The following is an 18,931-nucleotide window of genomic DNA, read 5'->3' on the forward strand; positions in this document are numbered from 1 at the left end:
CAACATGTACACCTGTGCACTGTGCGAGTTCCTGGTGCCCACAGAACCAGAAGAGGGGGTCGGATCCCCTGGAACTGGGGTTACCGGACAATTATAAGCTGCCATGTGGGTGCTGGGAATGGAACCCAGGTGCTCTTAACCTCTAAGCCATCTCTCCAGCTCTGGCCTTGGCTTTGATCCTTCACTCCTAACCTCAGGAGTGCTAGTGTTACTGGAGCACATTATGACTCCTGGTTTATGCAGGGCTGAGGATCAAACCCAGGGTTTCACCCATGCAAAGCAAGCATTCTGCCAAGGGAGCCAGATCTCCAGCCCAGCTCCCACCCTCCCCCATTCCCTTTGGACACAGGGGACAGGAGAGACAGGGTTCTGTAAGGAGAGGGAGGGTGAGTACAGGGGATGCACCTAGTAGGGTAGCAGCACCTCCTGACTTCCGGGCGATTTCAGGCTGCTCAAGGAGAGAGGCGTGGAAACGCACTCATATATGACTAGAGAGCGTGGCCCTGCTACGAAGAGAGCATGCGCAGACCCTAGGCAGGGCATACGGAAGCCTGGCCTGCTCTCGGGAGGCAAGAAACGCTCTCCTTAGGAAGTGATGTCAAGGGCTTTGCTCTGGAGGAAATCCCAGAGTGTGCAAGTAGCCAGATAAAGACGGCTGAGCTGGACAGCGGCTGTGTGGCCGGCGGGCCTTGGGCTTGTGTACTGTGTGACACTGGGTCGTGTGTGCCCTCTCAGAGCCGGTGTGATGTGGGGGTAATAAAGAACAAGGCCAGTGCACACTGCGGGGAACTGGCTTGTGCATTTTTAGGAATATCGTTTGCGGACTGCCGTGGAACCGCGCCACTGGGCGATGTGGAATAGAGCCACCATGATCACTGGTGTCGGTCTCCAGAGCTGGCCGGTGGAAGGGCCTGCAAGGAGATATCTGTTAGTAGAAGTGGTCTGGAATCTCTCGGGCAGGCTTGGGGCATGCTTGGGTGGACGGATGGGGATAGCTAAGGGCCGCGAGCCTTTGTTTCCCACTGTCAGCATGCTGAAGAATCACCTCAAGCAGGGAGTGGTGGCGCATGCCTCCTTCAATCCCAGCCCTCGGGAGGCAGAGGCAGGTGGATCTCTGTGAGTTTGAGGCCAGCCTGGTCTCCAAAGTGAGTTCCAGGACAGCCAGGGCTATGTAGAGAAACCCTGTCTTGAAAAAAAAAAAAAACTCGTGATTTTTTTTTTTAAATTACATTAGTTTATTTATTTATTTTGCATGTATGTGTGTGGGCATGTGTATGAAAGCCAGAGGATGACTTTTGGGAGTCAGTTCTTGTCTACCATGTGGTTCCTGGCCCTTAAACCCCAGCTGTTGGGCTTGTCAGCAAGAGCCCTATGCACCATCTCAGCAGCCTACCTGAAGGATTCGCTACATCACAGATCTGGACCCACCTCTGATTCTGATGCCATGTTTGGGGTAAGGTCCAGGGTTTCCCATCCTTGACAAGATCTCAGAGGATTCTGAGGCTGACGGTCTATGGGCCACACAACTCCACAGTAAGTTCCAGATACATGTGTGCAGGTGTGCTTCCAGGCATCTGAGGCTGGCTGGGTGTCGGGGGGGGGGATAGGGGGATGAAGGAGACAGTAGGGAGGTAGATGGAGCATTCTGTGGCCCCGGGTGTCACAGCGGAGGGAGGGGCACTTGTTTTCAGACCTGGCAGGAAATGTGGGAAGGCCTGTGGGCCCCAGCTAGACGCCTGGGTAATCCGCATGTCCCAGAGGCCAGCAGGTCTGGGAGCTCCAAATTCTAATAATCCAATTCTGAGACTAAGCCCTTGGCTCCGTGCCTCACTAGGCAGGCCTGCAGCTCTGCTTGTTCCTATACTGGCTTAGCTCTGCTCAGGGACTCCAGATCCGGGCTTTTCAGAACTGTAATAGCTTGTAGCTCCATTTGAAGAGAAAGGGTCTCTGTAGACAGCTCTGTCGGCAGGCAGGGGGAGCTCTCCAGAAGCCCGTCCAGGAGAAAGTGGAGCAGACAGGGAGCTAGGGCACCTCTGTAGCTAGTGTGTGGCCTCTTAAAGCCATAGACACAGCAGCTGTGATGAAGGGACGTGAGAAAACAGTCAGGCCCCTGCTGAAAGGCCCGTGAGTACTCACTCAGGCAAGGGGCGGGGCCGGGGCTCCGCCTTTGTATCTTAGCTCCTCCCGCCCATAGGATCTTTAAAGATTCGGGTTCCGTGACTTCTAGACCCAAGATACATTTCTCTAGGTAAAAGTTGCCTCTGCTACCCAGAGCACTCCCCGTGGGAGCTGATCGAGTTACCTCAGTAGAGCTGGGCAAGCCTATAATCCTAGCACTCAGGGGATGGAGAGGGGAGGATTGTGAAATGGAGGCCAGCCTGCACTATAGAATCACACACACACACATACACACCACCCCCCACACCACGTACACACTCTAAATAGACAAATAAAATGTAATTTCAAAATTAAAAAAAAAAAAACCTGCTAGGGTGTGGCTTAGTGGTTAGAGCACTCCCTTACCATTCACAGAGGCCACAGGTTCATGGATCGCTCCCCCAACCCCAGCTCATCAAAACCAACCAAACAAACAAAAGGGCGATTGCCACAGAGCCTGTGACCTGAGTTCAATCCCCGGGACCCAAGAGGTCCTGAAAGTTCTCTGACCAGCGCCCCCCCTGTATGAGATGGCACACCCCAAAATAAATAAACAAATAACAAAAAATACTCCCTCAGAGCAAACAAAACAAAAATACTATAAAGAGCATAGGAAAAAAATGAAGATGAGCTGGGTGTGGTGTCAAATGCCTTTAATCTCTGCACTCGGGAGGCAGAGGCAGGAGGATATCTGTGAATTTGGGGCCAGCCTGGTGTACAGAGCAAGTTCCAGGCAGCCAGGGCTACACAGAGAAACTCTGTCTTGAAACACTCCCCCCTAAAGATTTTATTTTATGCATATGGGTGTTTGCCTACTTGTATGCATGTATGTGCAGTACATCAGATGCCAGAAGAGGGCGTTGGATCCCCTGGGACTGGAGTCATAGAGGGTTGTAAGCCACCATGTGATTGGCTATGAGTTCCTGGCCAACCAGGGATACAAAGTGAGACCCTGTCTCAAAAAAGAAAAGAAAATGTCCATGAATGGTGCTTAGTGTAGGGTGTGGCTCAAGTCCTTCACACAGACAGTTCTCTCTGGAATTTTCTTTGAGCTAGAATCTTCCTCTTGACTTAGGACGGCTCAAAGCGCAGCTGTAACCTCTCCTAGCTGGAGTACCATGTGTCATCTTAGAAGTGACCAGAAAGCAAAGTATAAAGGTAACTCCAGCCCTCAGAAGGTTGCGAGATAGGTGGATGACGGTTCTGTGCCAGCCTGAGCTGCACGGCAAGACTGTGCCAACATACAGAGCAAAACAAACAAGATTGCCCTCGGTGCTCCGGATGGAGCTCTGTAGAGTTTTCCTCGCCTTCACCGAGCCTTGCCATCGATCCCCAGGTCTCTGGAAATGGGGCATGGTGGAGTAGGTTTGCAATTGCAGCACATAAGAGGTAGAAGCGGGGGTTCAGTTATCCGCAGCTACAGAACAAGTTGAGCTCAACCTGGGACACATGGGATCCTTTCTTTAAAGAAAAAATAAAAATGTCCTTGGCATTCCCATCCCAATGCATTTTGTCATTAACCCAGGGAAAAAGGCAGAGGTCTGAAGTTTTGCTGTCTAGTTAAAGGCGATGGACTTCTCAGGTGAGGAGAACCAGGCACAGTGGAAAGTGACTTGCCCAAGGCCACCCAGCTTGCTTTTTTCTGCCCTTCAGCTCCTGCTGTGAGTCATATCCTCCGCAGGGGAGCAAAGGCCTGCCAATCCCGCCTCCTTCCCCTGAAGGTGGAGATCTCAGCTTTCCCACTGTTTGAGTTTCCCACTGACTGGGAGCTGAGGCTAAGAGGTGGCCATGGGCAGGTCTCTGCCTCTCTGGGTGGCTCCGATCCCTCTTCGATCTGACTTCCAAGAGGCCCAAGGTGAAGAAACTTGGCTCTGAGACCAGACCACCCACCTCAGCACCCGAGGACTGCAGGGTTGACCCAGCAGCCAACAAAGTGGCCCCCACCCACCCTCTGTGTTTTCCTCTAGAGCTTTTATTGTGAGCTTATCCTTAAGGGGGGGGGGGATATCCCATTAACTTAAAATAGACCAGACTTAATTAATAGCATGCTTTGTTCTCAGGATTCTTATCTGTACCGGAAGACACACCTCTTTTCGGTTTTGTGGGTCAAGGTGAAGTTGCCTCTGGGGGCTCATAAACAGTTGCTCCGTTTTCCACTTTTGAACTCTGGTTCCCTTTGCCTTTTTCCTCCCGTGGGTAGAAGGGTTTTTCCCAACTCGTTAACCTGGCCTGTTCACAGGGCCTTTTCCACTCTTAGACTGCCGGCATGACATGTTATAATTATTTCTTCTTGTATGATTAATAGCTACTGTGTACTAAATACCTTAGCCAGGCCCTCTGCTAAGGGTTTCTCAAAGTTCTGTGTGTGGATATTCTAATTACATTTTTAGATGAGGAAGCTGGAGACTCCCAGGTTCCACAAAGTTCCAAAAAGTAGAAGCAGGCTTTGAACCCTGGTCTCTGTGTCAACACTCAAGGCTTACTCATCGACACTTACCTATGCACTCAATGGTCACACAATGCTAGCTTTAAAAAACACGCTCTTGGGCGGGTGAGGTAGCTTAGGGGGTTCGGGTCTTTGCTGCCATCTTCAGCTACAGAGCGAGTTTGAGGCTGGCCTGGCTTCGGTGGGGGTTTGTCTAAAAAACAGGACAAAAAGGACAGCAAGCTAGCTCAGAGGGTAAAGGCCCTTGCTGTAAAGCCTGATGATTGGAGTTCGATCTCTGCGATCCACAGGACGCAAGGAGAGAGCTGACTCCGGAAAGTGGTCCTCTGATCTCCACCCCCATGCTGTGGCACACACCTAAGTGCCCCCACCCACCACTAACACAAAAATCTGATTTCTCAAAAAGCCCTTTTAACTCTCTTCACTTGAAATTTCTCTTTTATCTCTCACAGTCTTAGGAGATATGAACAATTATTCTTTATCACAGAGGCTGTATCACTGAGGCACAGCGAGATGACTTCCTTTCCCCAGTAACCCGGGGATACCGGGTAGAGTTGTAATTTGCATCAGATGTGGCCTCTTAGGGAACCGGGATCGCAGCACAAGTAGATTAGAAGCTAAACGGTGTTGCACGGTTTTACCCAAATTACTTTACCTTCCTCAACTTTTTCAGTTTCTCATCCATAAAACTGGGGACATTTCCTGTTTTTCAGCTTCTTGAGGTGGCTGTGAGATTCATATGCGTGGGAACAGGGCAGCTGTTGGGAACCTGCTGTCGGGCCATCTTGGCTACCGTCCTAATCTTGGCTTTGGATGGCTGTATTATCTTTTTCAAGTTCCCTTCCATGTTGCCTGCATTTTTTTTTTCCCCTAGCTCGGCAAGGTAGCAGAGGCTTGTTTATCCAGATACTGATCCAGAAGGCTGAGGCAGGAGGATCACAAATTTGAGGCCAGCCTAGACAACTTAACGAGAGACAGAGTCAAAGAAAATAATTGGAGTCTGGAAATGCATCTGCGGGGGTGGTGGTGGTGGTAGAGGTGGTGGAGGTGGTGGAGGTGGTGGAGGTGGAGGTGGTGGTGGTGGGGGTGGTGGTGGTGGAGGTGGAGGTGGTGGTGGGGGTGGAGGTGGTGGTGGTGGTGGGTGGTGGTGGAGGTGGAGGTGGAGGTGGAGGTGGAGGTGGAGGTGGAGGTGGTGGTGGAGGTGGTGGTGGTGGTGGAGGTGGAGGTGGTGGTTGTGGTGGAGGTGGTGGTGGTGGTGGTGGAGGTGGAGGTGGTGGTGGTGGTGGTGTGGTGGAGGTGGTGGTGGTGGTGGAGGTGGTGGTGGAGGTGGTGGTGGTGGAGGTGGTGGTGGTGGAGGTGGTGGTGGAGGTGGTGGTGGTGGTGGTGTGGTGGAGGTGGTGGTGGAGGTGGAGGTGGTGGTGGGGGTGATGGTGGTGGAGGTGGAGGTGGTGGTGGTGGTAGAGGTGAAGGTGGTGGTGGAGGTGGTAGAGGTGGAGGTGGTGGTGGTGGTGGTGGTGGTGGTGGTGGTGGTAGAGGTGGAGGTGGTAGAGGTGGAGGTGGTGGTGGTGGTGGTGGTGGTGGTGGTGGTGGTGGTGGTAGAGGTGGGTGGTGGTGGTGGTGGAGGTGGAGGTGGTAGAGGTGGAGGTGGTAGAGGTGGAGGTGGTGGTGGTGGTGGTGGTGGTGGTGGAGGTGGAGGTGGTGGAGGTGGAGGTGGTGGTGGTGTGGTGGAGGTGGTGGTGGTGGTGGAGGTGGCGGTGGTGGTGGAGGTGGCGGTGGTGGAGGTGGAGGTGGTGGAGGTGGAGGTGGTGGAGGTGGTGGTGGTGGAGGTGGAGGTGGTGGAGGTGGTGGTGGTGGTGGTGTGGTGGAGGTGGTGGTGGAGGTGGTGGAGGTGGAGGTGGTGGTGGAGGTGGTGGAGGTGGTGGTGGTGTGGTGGTGTGGTGGAGGTGGAGGTGGAGGTGGTGGAGGTGGTGGTGGTGGTGGTGGTGGTGCAGCACATACACAGCGCTCAGCCCGACCCGAAAGGGAGAGAGAAGTACTGTTGGGGAGAGGGTTTTGTGAGTAGATGGTGTCATTTGCACTGTGGGTCAGCGGAAGCTCAAAGATAGGATGGTAGAGCCGGGAAGTCACTGAGAGAGGACCTGAACCCAGCTCTATCTCAGCCCAAAGTGTGTATGTAGTTCCTGTCACTCCCTGAAGGTCACCTGTCTTGAGAGGGTGCTGGGGAGTTTAAGGAAAAGTCTGATCTGGGGCTTGGCAAGCCCAAGCAGGGGTTTTAATACCTTTATGTGTGTGCACCATGGGCATACGGTAAAAAATGAAGCTCAGAGCCGGGCGGTGGCGGCGCACGCCTTTAATCCCAGCTCTCGGGAGGCAGAGCCAGGCGGATCTCTGTGAGTTCGAGGCCAACCTGGGCTACCAAGTGAGTTCCAGGAAAGGCGCAAAGCTACACAGAGAAACCCTGTCTCGAAAAACAAAAAAACAAAAAACAAAACAAAACAACAAAAAAAATGAAGGTCAGAAGAGGGTGACCGGTCCATCCCTTGGAACGGGGTTAGCAGGCATATGGATTCGGGGAATTGTACCCAGATTCTCTGCAAGAGCGGCTAGTGCTCTCCACCGGTAAACCATCTCTCCAACCTCCTGGTGAATTTTGAGACAAGCTCACACTCTGTGGCCCAAGCTGGTCTTTAAACTCATGGTAATCCTCCTGCTTCAACCTCCTGAGTACCGAGGACTGGGGATACAGGAACGTGTCACCTGGTGTCTCCACGCCCAGAAGAATTGTTTAGTATATGTCCCTTTCTTTCTGAACCACAAAAGTCAAATTTAGCCGGGCTTCCCATATTTTGTCGGCAAGTGTCTAGGGAACAAATGATGAACTTCCTCCACTTGGCTGTATCGGAAACTTGCGGTGAAGCTCAAGACTCTCGAGCCCGCTTTTCCCAGCGTGAAAACGGGAGCTCGGGCAGATACTCGAGGGCAGGGCACGCTGATGCAGAAAGGCGCCGGGGAGCTCGGGTCGTGCCCACACAGCGGTCGCCACGCTCGATCCCGCACGCACCGGGGGAGGGCGGGAGGAAGCCGGGGCGCCTCTAACTCCTCGGCTTCTCAGGCCGGCCAGACACCGTCGCCATGGAGACGCAGGCAGCCTGGAGCCCCGCCCCTAGCGGGCCACGCGTTTCCGCTGCGTTGGAGCATTCTGATTGGGCGACCCCGTGGACGCTACCACACACCACGCGCCTGCTCAGGGGTGGAGGCGGGACCTTATCCTCGTGGGACGCGTGTCCTGACACCTGTACATGTGGCAGCTCGGGGAAAGCCTGGCTCCTCTGCCTCACGCGGGGCGGAAAGACACCGCTCCTCCTGCTAGAGTCCGTGCTCTCGCCTTCCGGAGGGGGAAACCGAGGGTGATGGAGGAGACGGCAACGCCCCCTTCAGAGCCGACTCGGTCCCGAGATCTAGAGCACCGGAAGTGCTGGCGACGTGTCAGTGCGCCCTTCTTTAAACCTTCCCCGCCCCAGGCCACCTCTCCTAGTCTGGTGTGGGATTCCGGGGCGGCCTGGGCGCTGCACCCGCCACTTCCGCATGGAACCGCCGCTTCAACCGAACTCCCTCCCTCTGCGCGCGCTCCTTCTCGTGCCCGGTGGTTGGGCCGGGGCCGGGGCGCGGCCACGCCCCTTTCCGAACGCCGCAGCCAATAGGGGGGCCGCTCTCGGCGGGGTGGTGGGTAATTAATGAGGGCCGCGCTCTGATTGGCTGGAAGCGGCCAGGCGGAGGGCTGGGCGGCGGGGTAGGTTGTTCCCGAGGTGGGAGGCGGCACCCGAGGCGGAGGAGGAGGCCCGAGAGCGACATGTCCCGGGTCGCCGAGGCAGAACGGTCCGCGGCGCTGTGTTACTGAGTCGGGGGCGGCCTGGCGTCCGGCCGAGGACGAGGGTCGGCAGGGGCTGCCCCCGCGGTGGTGGCCGCCATGCTGGGGCCCCGGGCAGCTGATGCAGCCGCTGCGGCGCTTCTCCGACTGCTGCTGCTGCTGCTGTTGCCCGAGCTCCGGGATCCGGGGCTCGGCGTGGTCGGAGCGGCTGGGGCCGGGCTGCCAGAGAGCGTCATTTGGGCCGTCAACGCGGGCGGCGAAGCGCATGTGGACGTGCACGGGATCCACTTCCGCAAGGACCCTCTGGAAGGCCGGGTGGGCCGAGGTGAGAGCCCCCCGGCCGAGCCCTGGGACCCGGGGCCTGCGAGCAGGGGCGCCGCCGAGGCCCCCCGAGCCCCTTCCTCTCGACCGTGAGACCACAGCCTCCTCGGAGCGAAGTTTCTCCCTGCAGTGTCCCCCCGCCAGGGACCTGGCCAGAGCCCAGGGCCTAGCCCCGGCTCGAAGCTACCGAGAGCCATCGAGGCAGAGAGTTGGCGAGAAGTTCTATTTAGATCTCTCTCCTCCAGCATTTTCTCAGCCTCTCAGGTGCCACCCAAGCTGGGCAAGTAAAGACGAGAGTGGCCTTTTTGGCCCGGCACCTGGAGGCCCCGCAGGTTGTAGGTCATCAATTTCACGGCTTCACGCTCGCGGCGATTCCGGGGTAGATTCTTGCCCAGCCCGAGGTCGGCCGCTTTCCGTGCCGTTTCTCCCCAAGAGTGGGGCTTGATTCTTAGACAACACTAGCAGGGCCCCTTCTTCGAAGGGGATGGATGGTCCGGGAAAGTTTGATGGTGGCATCCTCCTCTGCCTTCCTCTGGTGTGCTTAAAAGTAAAAGCCACCCGTCGGGTGTTGGTAGATGGAAGCCTGCCCTGCGTGTGAGGCAGATGGTGGTGTGTCCTCCAGGTCACCACCTATGTCAGATTTGAGTGTCCCAGTGGCCCCCCCCTCGCCCGAGATCCTAAGAGGTAGGATCGCAGCTTGGGATGGGGGGAGAGACGTTGTCGAGACTTAACCGATGAAGCAACAGTGGTTTTTACAGAGTTAGTGGCAGATTGAGAATTGCTAGGGCAGGTGGTTAAAAATAAAGGTCCCTGGGCCCCGGCTCTAGACCCAGTAGACAAACTTGTATCTCTTAACTAGCAGGGGCTCAGATTTCTGCAGCAGGCACTCCTGTTATAGGTCATCCCAATCCATTCTTTGGAGATATCTGCTCTAGATTCTTCTGTAAGTAGGATTGAGAAACAGGTTTAAGAAGGCAATTCTGGGGACTGGAGAGATGGCTTATCGGTTAGGAGCACTGATTGCTTTTCCAGAGGACCCAGGTTTGATTCCCAGCACCCAGATATGGTTCATGACTGCCTATAACTCCAGTTCCAGGGATCCAGGGCTTCCTTCTGACCTTTGTGGTCACCAGGCACACATAAGGTGCACAGACATACCTGCAGACAAAATAACCATACACGTAAAGCTTTTTAAAAAGTTTAAAAAGGGGGGTGGGGAATTTCCTTGTGTCATGTTCTGGAAAATTGATGCTCTATGCTGGGTGCAGAGGCTACCAAATTGGTTATGTGCCTATCTAGACAGCGAGGACACAGTTTCCTATCCCACAGTGTCCACATGTGGCTCTTGACTTTACTGAAGGGTTAACTTAGTTTCTTAGTGTCTGATAGTTAGGAGTGTATTAGGCAGGTGTGGTGGCTCCTGCCTGTAATCCCAGCACTTGGGAGGCAGCAGCAGGCGGATCCCTGAGAGTTGAAGGCCAGCCTGGTCTACATAGGGAGTTCCAGGTCATCCAGAAATCCGGGGCAACATTGTGAGAGCTTGTTCAACAAAACAAGCCAGAACTTAACTGCTTTCATACATGTGAGGGTCTTGGCACGTGGAGCTATTTTCTGAAGTCCTGTGTCCTGGAATTTGTTTAGCCCTGGCATGTAGGTGCCAGGAACCAGGTTTCAGCTGAGTCAGGGCTCCAAGTTGTGGCAGCCAAGGCCAGACTTCGTAGCAGCCGGTTGTTACTGCCTCTGTTATGGATCGTTCCTCTTTCTTCATGGTTGTGGGCAGAGAGGAAGGAGTCCCTGGGGAAACTAGACGGTTGGTGGACTTTGCCTCATGAGATAATGGTGTGGTAAGGGCGTTGTGCAGATGGCTTCTTGCATTTAGATACCCAGGTTTCAACTGGCTCCATTGTCTCACTAGGTGCCCAGTACATAGGATAGAGCTGGCTAAGACTCTGGGTTCAGTCCCCAGGTACTGCTCTTTCTCAACTTCTGCTTTGAAGCTGCTGCTGCAGGTTTAGTTGTCTGGCCTCGTCAGCAGCCAGCCAGGCTCTCTTGTCCTTGGAGGCACAAGCACTTGGGGATAGTGTTGGGGGCAGTAATTATAGCAAATACAACTATATAAGGCCTACCAGACTCCATTTTTGGACACTAGCATTTGGGGACAATTTAGAAATGAAGTCTCTGTCTGGGTGGGGCCAGTGGGTTTTTGTGCTCACTAGAGTCCCCAAAGTAGTGCTTCCTGGCATTAGGTCTGGGACCAGATAAGTTGAGGTTCCTCTCAAGAGTCAGCTTTCAAGCTTCTTGTGTGCTGAGGAGTCAGTCCTTCCCAGGGAAGAGCAGCTACTCACACTGCCCTTCCTTCTCTGTGGATTAGGGTATGCCAGGTATTAGAGACCCTTGTCTCACACAGCTATTCATGCCGAAACTGTGTAGTTCATTTTTTCCCAAATGCTTGTAACACTGATTGTGGCCCATTGAGGAAAGTTCATTTTCTGCTGAATGAATTCAGGTATTTGTTGCCAACTTAGTCCAGATGAGGGTTTGGCCTGCTTTTGAACTTGCTGTTTCTCGACATTTTCTTTGTAGTTCAGCATTCTTAATTGAGTGGCCTGGGGCACCCGGTGGCTTATGCTTCCAAAGGCACTTCATAATGCTTATTGAATTTCATTTCTGCCTTGGGATAGCTAGTGTTCACACCCTGGAAAAGACATTTTATATCTGTGTGCTTCAATTCAACAGATGGGAACACCACTATAGAAAGTACAGTGGCATAGTGTGCAGTGTGTGTGTGTGTGGGGGTGCTTTTTTTTTCCTCTGTTTTTTGTTTTGTTTTAGATTTTATATGTATTAGTGTTTTGCCGTGGGAAGTTTCGGGTCCCCAGAAACAGGAGTTGCAGACAGTTTTGAGCTGCCTTGTGGGTGCTGAGACTTGAACCCAGGTCCTCTGGGATTCCAGGCTTGTACCACCAGGCCTGGCTTTCCAGGTTCTTGATTTGGTCATCTTTGGTGATTAGGCCTTACTGTTTAACTAAGGGCACAGAGCTTGGCTTGGTTCAGGGAAACTCTTTCCTTTCTTAGAGAAATCCCTGCTAGAACTTACTGCCCTGGGCCTTGTCTTCCTTCCCGATAGTACACCTCGTGTGTTAGGAACCTCTGCTGTCCAGAGGAGGGTAAAGTGCCACTGTCTCTTTTTCTCCCTGCTTGATGACCTTTTGCATGGAATTAAAAATAGGTCAGAATGTGTCTCCAGAGGGGAAAAATGCTGTCAGGTGACCTGAGCTTGTCAAGTGACTTTTGTTTGACCCTAAAGCAGACCCTTTGTTGGGCTGCCTTTTGGCTGAGGTTTGGCCTTGAGGAGGTAGAGCTTGGTAGAGGGTGTGAGGAAGAGAAAGGAAAGTGGAGAGTCCATTGGCCACTGCTGCTCTGCTTTGCTCTTGGCCATGAGATTTGTTTGGAATTCAATTCCTAGACTGTCACAGGAATGTTTCTTCTGTGAGCCTTCCCAAGTACTGGAAGTACTTTACGAGTACAGTTTAGATCTGAGCCTCCTTACCTCTATCATCCAGAATAATTCACTGGAAACTACCCTCACTTGAAAAAGAAATTATTGAGAAAAAGAATCGAGTCATTGGAGGCCTAGAAGAAGCAATCCATGTATTCATTTTGAAACAGGGTCTCACTGTGGTCTAGACTGGCTTGCACTTGTGGCAACCCTCCTCCCTCAGCCTCCTGAGTGCTGGGATTGCAGGTGTGAATGCTGTACTTGACTTCTAGCCCGAGCCACCTCTCTCCTCATAGCCTTGCTCATTCTGGCTCTCCCACGCTCACTGTAATTTCTAATTCATTTCCTTACAATCCATTTTCTTATGTATTTACTAAGACAGGACCTCACTGTGTAGTTCTGCTTGCCTGAAACCCACTCTGTAGACCAGGCCGACCTCCAGCTCACAGATCTTTGTCCACCCCTGACTCCTAGATACTGGGGTTACAGATGTGGTCCCCTACCCCCACTCCAGAACTTGCTAATCTGTTGTCTAAACTCTCAGTGTCGAGGCACTGTATTTAGTGCTTACTGTTTGAATATTAAGGTATTTTATTCACTGCTTACTGTGTGCATGTCTCTGCCCATTGGGCATCCCTACTTAGTTATCTTTTGTTTGTCTCCCTGTACAGTCATCTGTTAAGATTTTTATAGGGTGAGGTGTCTCATCATCACCACAGTTCTGTGGAGTGGGTGATAGCCCTATTCTATAGTTGAGGAAATGGATCTTAAAGAGATAACTAGTTTAGCATGACTTAACAGGTGGTAGGGCCAGGGTTCAAATCTAGGCCTGTCTTACTCTGAAACTGGGTTGAGTTTTCCAAAGAGCCTGGCTGCTCTATTGTTTAGTGCTTGAAAGTAGCAGATATAACGTAGACCCTTTGGCCTCCTTCCTTTCTAGTTAACTGTCTGAGCTGTTTTGTGCCACGTAGAGCAGTGTGCTGACTGTACTTTCATTCTAGCTTAAAGAAACCCATTTTGCTGTCAGTACATAAATGCTAAGGAGGAAAGAGGAAGACACCCCCCCTTTTTTTTTAACTACTCTGTCTCTTGGGACTTTGTGGCAGATCTCTTAGGATAGCCACTTGGGGCTTAAAGGGAAAACAGTTAGATGTAACCCCAGATTGTTTAATTCTTGTTCACATGCTGTTTTCTGAGCTGTGGAACTGAGAGGGCTGCAGATAATATTACTGATAGCTTCTTGAGTTTTCCATTCAGTGAGGGGAAAAAGCTTCACACATGTACAAAAATTTCTGTGGATCTATAAATTAAATCTAACTAATGGTCCAAGTTTGCAAGAGTCCACCCTCCTAGAAGGAAGACATTCTTAGCACTCAACTAGAAGAGAAATGGCCTTTTAGGTTTCAGAGATGTACATCCCGGGGCTCCTTGGGAAGGAGCTAGGGCGTGTGAGCCCCACATCCTTTGTAAGCCATGCTTCTTTGATTTCCTGAGGAGATACAGGGAGAAGAGTCTGAAGACAACTACAATGAACTTCCTGTTCCATTGTCTCATGAGTGCATCTGATCACAAGGCTAATGTCATTTACAGGAACTGTTAACAGTTATGTTTATTTTTTTGAGGGCTTGACCTTAGCCATTGGGTCTTCCAGCTCATCTTTCACCTTTTGCCAGGTCTGCTCCTTTGAAATGATGGTGATTTGGAGGATAGAGCTCTTGGGAGTGAGTCAGATGAGTTTAGACACAATCAGGGTGGTGTGGCCTGTCTGTCAAAGGATCTAGGTGCCAAATGTGTTCAGGGTCCCCATGTTCAAGTGGAAGGCAGTCTTAAAGTCTTCAGTTCGTGCCGGGCAGAGATACACTCCTGTTTGTAGTTTGGGAAGGCAGTTTTATGGAATGCTGAGAAGTGTCATTGTGTGTGTGGACTGAAAGAGCCTGATTGTTCTCCTCAGGATGCATGAGTCTTCATCTCTTGGGACTGGAGGGTGGTATATGGAAAGACTCTAGTTCGTTAGGTGGAAAAACACTCATTTACAGCTTGTCACCAGGAGGACGAAGGGCTGTAGAGGTTTCCTTGTACCCTTCTTGTCAGTCTGGGAAGTGGGAAGGTGGCTTCTGGAGACTCGAGCCTCTTAGAGGCAGGCTCTTGCCCGGGCTGCAGTGGTCCTCAGTGAGGCTGGCTGGCATGGCTCTGCTGCTGTGCAGGGCACTCTCGTCTTGTTTCCTTAGGAGCTGCACCGAGTGGCTGCTGAGCTCCGGTTCTGGTAGAAGTTTTCTCCTGTTGGATTAAAGAGCAGTGGCCGTAGAGTCCGTGGAAGTGGGAGAGTTGCCTCGAGAGGAAGCTGCAGACTGAGAAAAACCGCACTTGAACTGACTAGAGTTGCTGCTGTCCCCTGGGTTCGGGAAGTGTTCTCTGAAGGTCTTCTTCCCAGGGAGCTTTGCAGCCTTTCACTCCCTTCACATCGTGGGCTAGATTCCTTGTCTCCATCCTTTTCCAGCAGGCTTAGGAGTAACTTCACTGTGCTGCTGATGCTCTTCCGTTGGTGGCTCTGATTGTCTGTGTGTGAACACTGTGGAGCCGGGTGCAGTGGTACCTTGTCAGCATTGCCCTGGAAACACCACAGCTCTGGTGCTTCTGTGGAGTCTCCACTCTTCATGGCTTGCCTCTGATGTGCTTTCTCTTTGTGTTGGTCCCCAGCCTCAGACTATGGCATGAAACTGCCAATCCTGCGTTCCAACCCTGAGGACCAGATCCTGTATCAAACAGAGCGGTACAATGAGGAGACCTTTGGCTACGAAGTCCCCATTAAGGAGGAGGGGGACTACGTGCTGGTGTTGAAGTTTGCTGAGGTCTATTTTGCACAGTCTCAGCAGAAGGTGAGGCATGCTCAGGCCCCTGCTTGACCAGTGGCACATCGCTGCTTTTGAGCAGTTGGTGACCCTCCTCAGAAGGGAGGGGCTGTGAGCTCTGAGGGAAAGTTAGAGCCTCCTGCCCTAGAGAAGCTGTGTCTCCTTGCCCATAGTTGTTACCTGTCTTGGGGTTGGTAATACATTGGTCCTTTAGGTGCTTCTGCTTACCTCCCCCCTTGATCCCCTCCCTGATACCCTCATCCTTTTCCCTGGTGCTCTCCTGTAAATGCCCCCTTTTCTCCCCACAAGACAGTAAAGGACCGTGATTTGACTCAGGTGAAGGACTCCAGCACCTTGGAGTATATCCAGAGCCATAACTTAAGTTATGAATATCAAGCAGGTGCATCATGTCTAATTCCTTGAAAGGATGTGAAGCTGATGGTGTTGACATTATCTTTTTTCCTAATCCTGGAAGGTATTTGACGTCCGATTAAATGGCCATGTTGTGGTGAAGGACTTGGACATCTTTGATCGTGTTGGGCACAGCACGGCTCATGATGAAATCATCCCTATGAGTATCAGAAAGGGGAAGCTGAGTGTCCAAGGGGAGGTGTCTACCTTCACAGGAAAGCTCTACATTGAGTTTGTCAAGGTAATGGTCACCACGCCTCACATCTGAGGGAGATGAAGATGTTTGCTGCCGTGTGGCTGACTGTGCTTTCCTGTTTCCTAGGGGTACTATGACAATCCCAAAGTCTGTGCCCTCTACATCATGGCGGGGACAGTGGACGGTGAGTTAGGGTTTTTAACCCTCTGCTTTTTGACACATGCCAAAGGATATGATTGAGGAAGGCTTGAGAAAATTTAGCTGGTCATTATTGGAAATATTGAAAGCCGAATTATAGGGAATTCAGAGTCCCTTGGATAAGGACAACGTCTTACATGATGCTGGCCACAAGGTTAAGGTCGGATCTGTGTTCCTACCTTCCTGCTACTGTTTAATGGTCTTGACAAAACTTCTTCCTCCCTGTGATAGTCTGTCTAAGTCTGACTGTCCTGCAGCTCATTAAGTAGACAAGCTTCCTTGGCTCACAGAGATCCTCCTGCCTCAGTCTCCCTGATGCACAACCACACCTGGCCTTTGACACATTCTTAACTGCCCTGTGACGGCCTGCATGTGATCTCCAGGACCCATTTGGTAGGAGAAAACTGATCCCCACAAATTGTCCTCTGACCTCTGTGGCACAGCACACACGCAGAAGCGCACGTGCATACACACACACACACACACACACACACACACACACACACACACACACAGAAAATAAATGTACTAGAAATTACGTGAAACATGTCTTAAGTTCCATTTGAGGGATGGGCTCTAGTCCTTTGGAGAAAAAGATAGAAGCAGGAGTCCCCTTGGGTGTTGGTAGGTATTGCTACACTATACTCAGATTAAATTAATTTCTTAATGTCTCCTTGGCCTTGGAGCTCAGCCTCTATATATTTTATGCTTGGGGTTTGGGTTGCCCTGGCTGCCAGCCTCCCGGGCTGACGTTTTATAGAGAAAACTTTATCTTACTCATTTTTCTTCCCCATCTTTTTCTCTGTGCTCTTTCTCATTTTGAATGCATAGGAAGTCCCCCCCCCCCCTTTTAGACTTATTTATTTTATGTGTGTGAGTGTTTTTTTCTCTGTGTGTGGGTTATCTATGCATCACATGTGCAGTGCTCTCAGAGCTCAGGAGAGAAACTGGAAGTGTAGGTCATGCATGGCTGTAAGCCACTGTGGGGTGCTGGGAACTGAACCCCAGTCCTCTGCAAGTACAAGTGTTCTCAACCATGGAGCTGTCCCTTTAGCCCGTCCCCGGCACGGAGCAACTTGGAGGAAGGTGGCACTTTACCCAGTTCTACTTGAGACCCGTAGGAAGAGTCGGGACAGGTGGAGTGAGGCTGGAGCGCAAGCCCCCGGGATCGGCCTCAGTGTCTGAGTCAAAAGGCATGTGTCTTAGAGAGGAAGAAGAGGGTTTGAAATAAGTTTTAGATGTTGGGTCACTGCTCCTGCCTAGCGTGGGCCTCATGGAGCTTTGAAGTGAGACAGGAGAGGGAAGTAGTCTCCCTGTGGGGAGGGCCCTGGATCCCTTTTTTAGTGAAATCTGAATATGATTACAGTTCTGCTTAGGTTAGAGACGGTTGGTTGCTGCTCTTCCCTGTGTGGACCCTGGTGAGGTCAGAGGGGTCTCTACTGTGGCTCATTCACTGCTCTGAATGGCTTATGTAAATGCTGTGGGTCTTAGTATGCTTAAAAGGTATTTTCTTTCTTCTTTTAGATGTACCAAAGTTGCAGCCTCATCCAGGATTGGAGAAGAAAGAAGAAGAGGAAGAAGAAGAAGAATATGATGAGGGGTCTAATCTCAAAAGACAGACCAACAAGAACAGGGTGCAGTCAGGCCCCCGCACGCCTAACCCCTATGCCTCGGACAACAGCAGCCTCATGTTTCCCATCCTGGTGGCCTTTGGAGTGTTCATTCCAACCCTCTTCTGCCTCTGCCGGTTGTGAGAACAATGGCCATCCTCAGCAGGGTGGAGGGGAGTGGGGGGAAACCAGACATGCTGCTGTCTGTATTCTTGACAGTGTTTAGCAAAACAAACAACAAAAACAAATCAAACAAAACACACACACACACACACACACACACACACACACACACACACACGCATGCACGCACGCACATACACACATGCACACACAAATGAAAAGACTTAAGAAGCAGAATGGGTGGGGGCAGTGCCCATCTACCACTGGTCCCAGAGCTGCTCAGTCCTGCTCTGCTCTTTGTGGCTGGCCCCAGCTCTCTTTTTCTCTGGGGTACGTAGATGAGTGGATCCTTCCACTCCAAGGATCCTTATTTTACATACCTAGCAGGAAGGACTCTGAACTCAGCAGTCACGGTTGTTGTTTTTAGGGTAGACATTAACAGCAGAAAAATGTTATAACCTGGCAAAACCTGCACCGGGAGTAGGTTGTGTTCTGAATTTCCATCTGATGTGATTTCAGATGTCATGGTATTCAAAGTATGTATGTGGAGGTAAATAAGTTGGATGGTAAAGACAAAGGAAAAAGGGAAGAATTGGAAAAAAGAAAGTCAGCGTTTCTCTACTTGGAAGGCTTTCTGGGTTCATCTTTGGATGGCTCCACCTGAGTATTTCCATTGTCATTTCTCACCTTCTCGACTGTCTGGTATCCAGGACGACGAGTTATGTCAGGTCCTCAAATTGCCTACAACTTGTTGCCACAACACATCATTTTGATTTCAGTGCCTGTTGAGGACTTGATTTCTTCTTAATTTTTCTCTTAATCTGGTTCATTTGAAATCTCTTCTCAATTCTCACTCTCAACCATAGAGCTAAGTCATTGTCAAAATGGGCAGGAGACCGGAGACTAGAGTTCTGTCTGCTTGAGTGTCTTCCCCTCCACCGTGACCTCACCTTGTTGGTACCTCCCTCCCTGAATCCCTGAGCCAGCAGCCAGGAGGACCTGACCCAGCAGCTCTCACTGGCCCCTCCATAGGGCCTTGCTGCCAGGGGACAGGGATGCTTTCCAGCCTGCAGCAACAGAACACTTGACCTTAAGAGTCTCTTCTGGTCTTTGGATTAGAAAAGGCTTATGTTAGCAACCTCAGAGACTTGCCCGCTAAGTGACTGACCACTGTTGAGAATGTCCAGAATTTGATGTCTGTTTATCCCCGTGTCCTCTGTCCTACTTGAGCTAGTTTGGGTTTATGCCTAGAG

The 18,931-nt window shown here is 51.6% G+C and overlaps 1 protein-coding gene across 2 annotated transcripts; it reads left to right on the forward strand.

The window, feature by feature from the left end:
- The first annotated feature begins 8,394 nt into the window (after positions 1 to 8,394).
- Positions 8,395 to 17,828, forward strand: Mlec (malectin). 2 transcript variants are annotated; one of them, XM_036171934.1, is made up of 5 exons: positions 8,397 to 8,796; positions 14,989 to 15,167; positions 15,616 to 15,792; positions 15,874 to 15,931; positions 17,470 to 17,773. In XM_036171934.1, exons 1-5 carry the CDS (start codon positions 8,571 to 8,573, stop codon positions 17,697 to 17,699), a joined length of 870 nt encoding a protein of 289 aa, XP_036027827.1. In that variant the 5' UTR covers positions 8,397 to 8,570; the 3' UTR covers positions 17,700 to 17,773. The 2 variants fall into 2 exon arrangements, with proteins under 2 accessions (XP_036027828.1, XP_036027827.1); XM_036171935.1 differs by lacking the exons at positions 15,616 to 15,792; positions 15,874 to 15,931 and having other exon boundaries at positions 8,395 to 8,796; positions 17,470 to 17,828.
- Positions 17,829 to 18,931: the final 1,103 nt, after the last annotated feature.

Source organism: Onychomys torridus, chromosome 22 (assembly GCF_903995425.1).
Source record: "Onychomys torridus chromosome 22, mOncTor1.1, whole genome shotgun sequence".
In the NCBI taxonomy this organism is placed as follows: domain Eukaryota; kingdom Metazoa; phylum Chordata; class Mammalia; order Rodentia; family Cricetidae; genus Onychomys; species Onychomys torridus.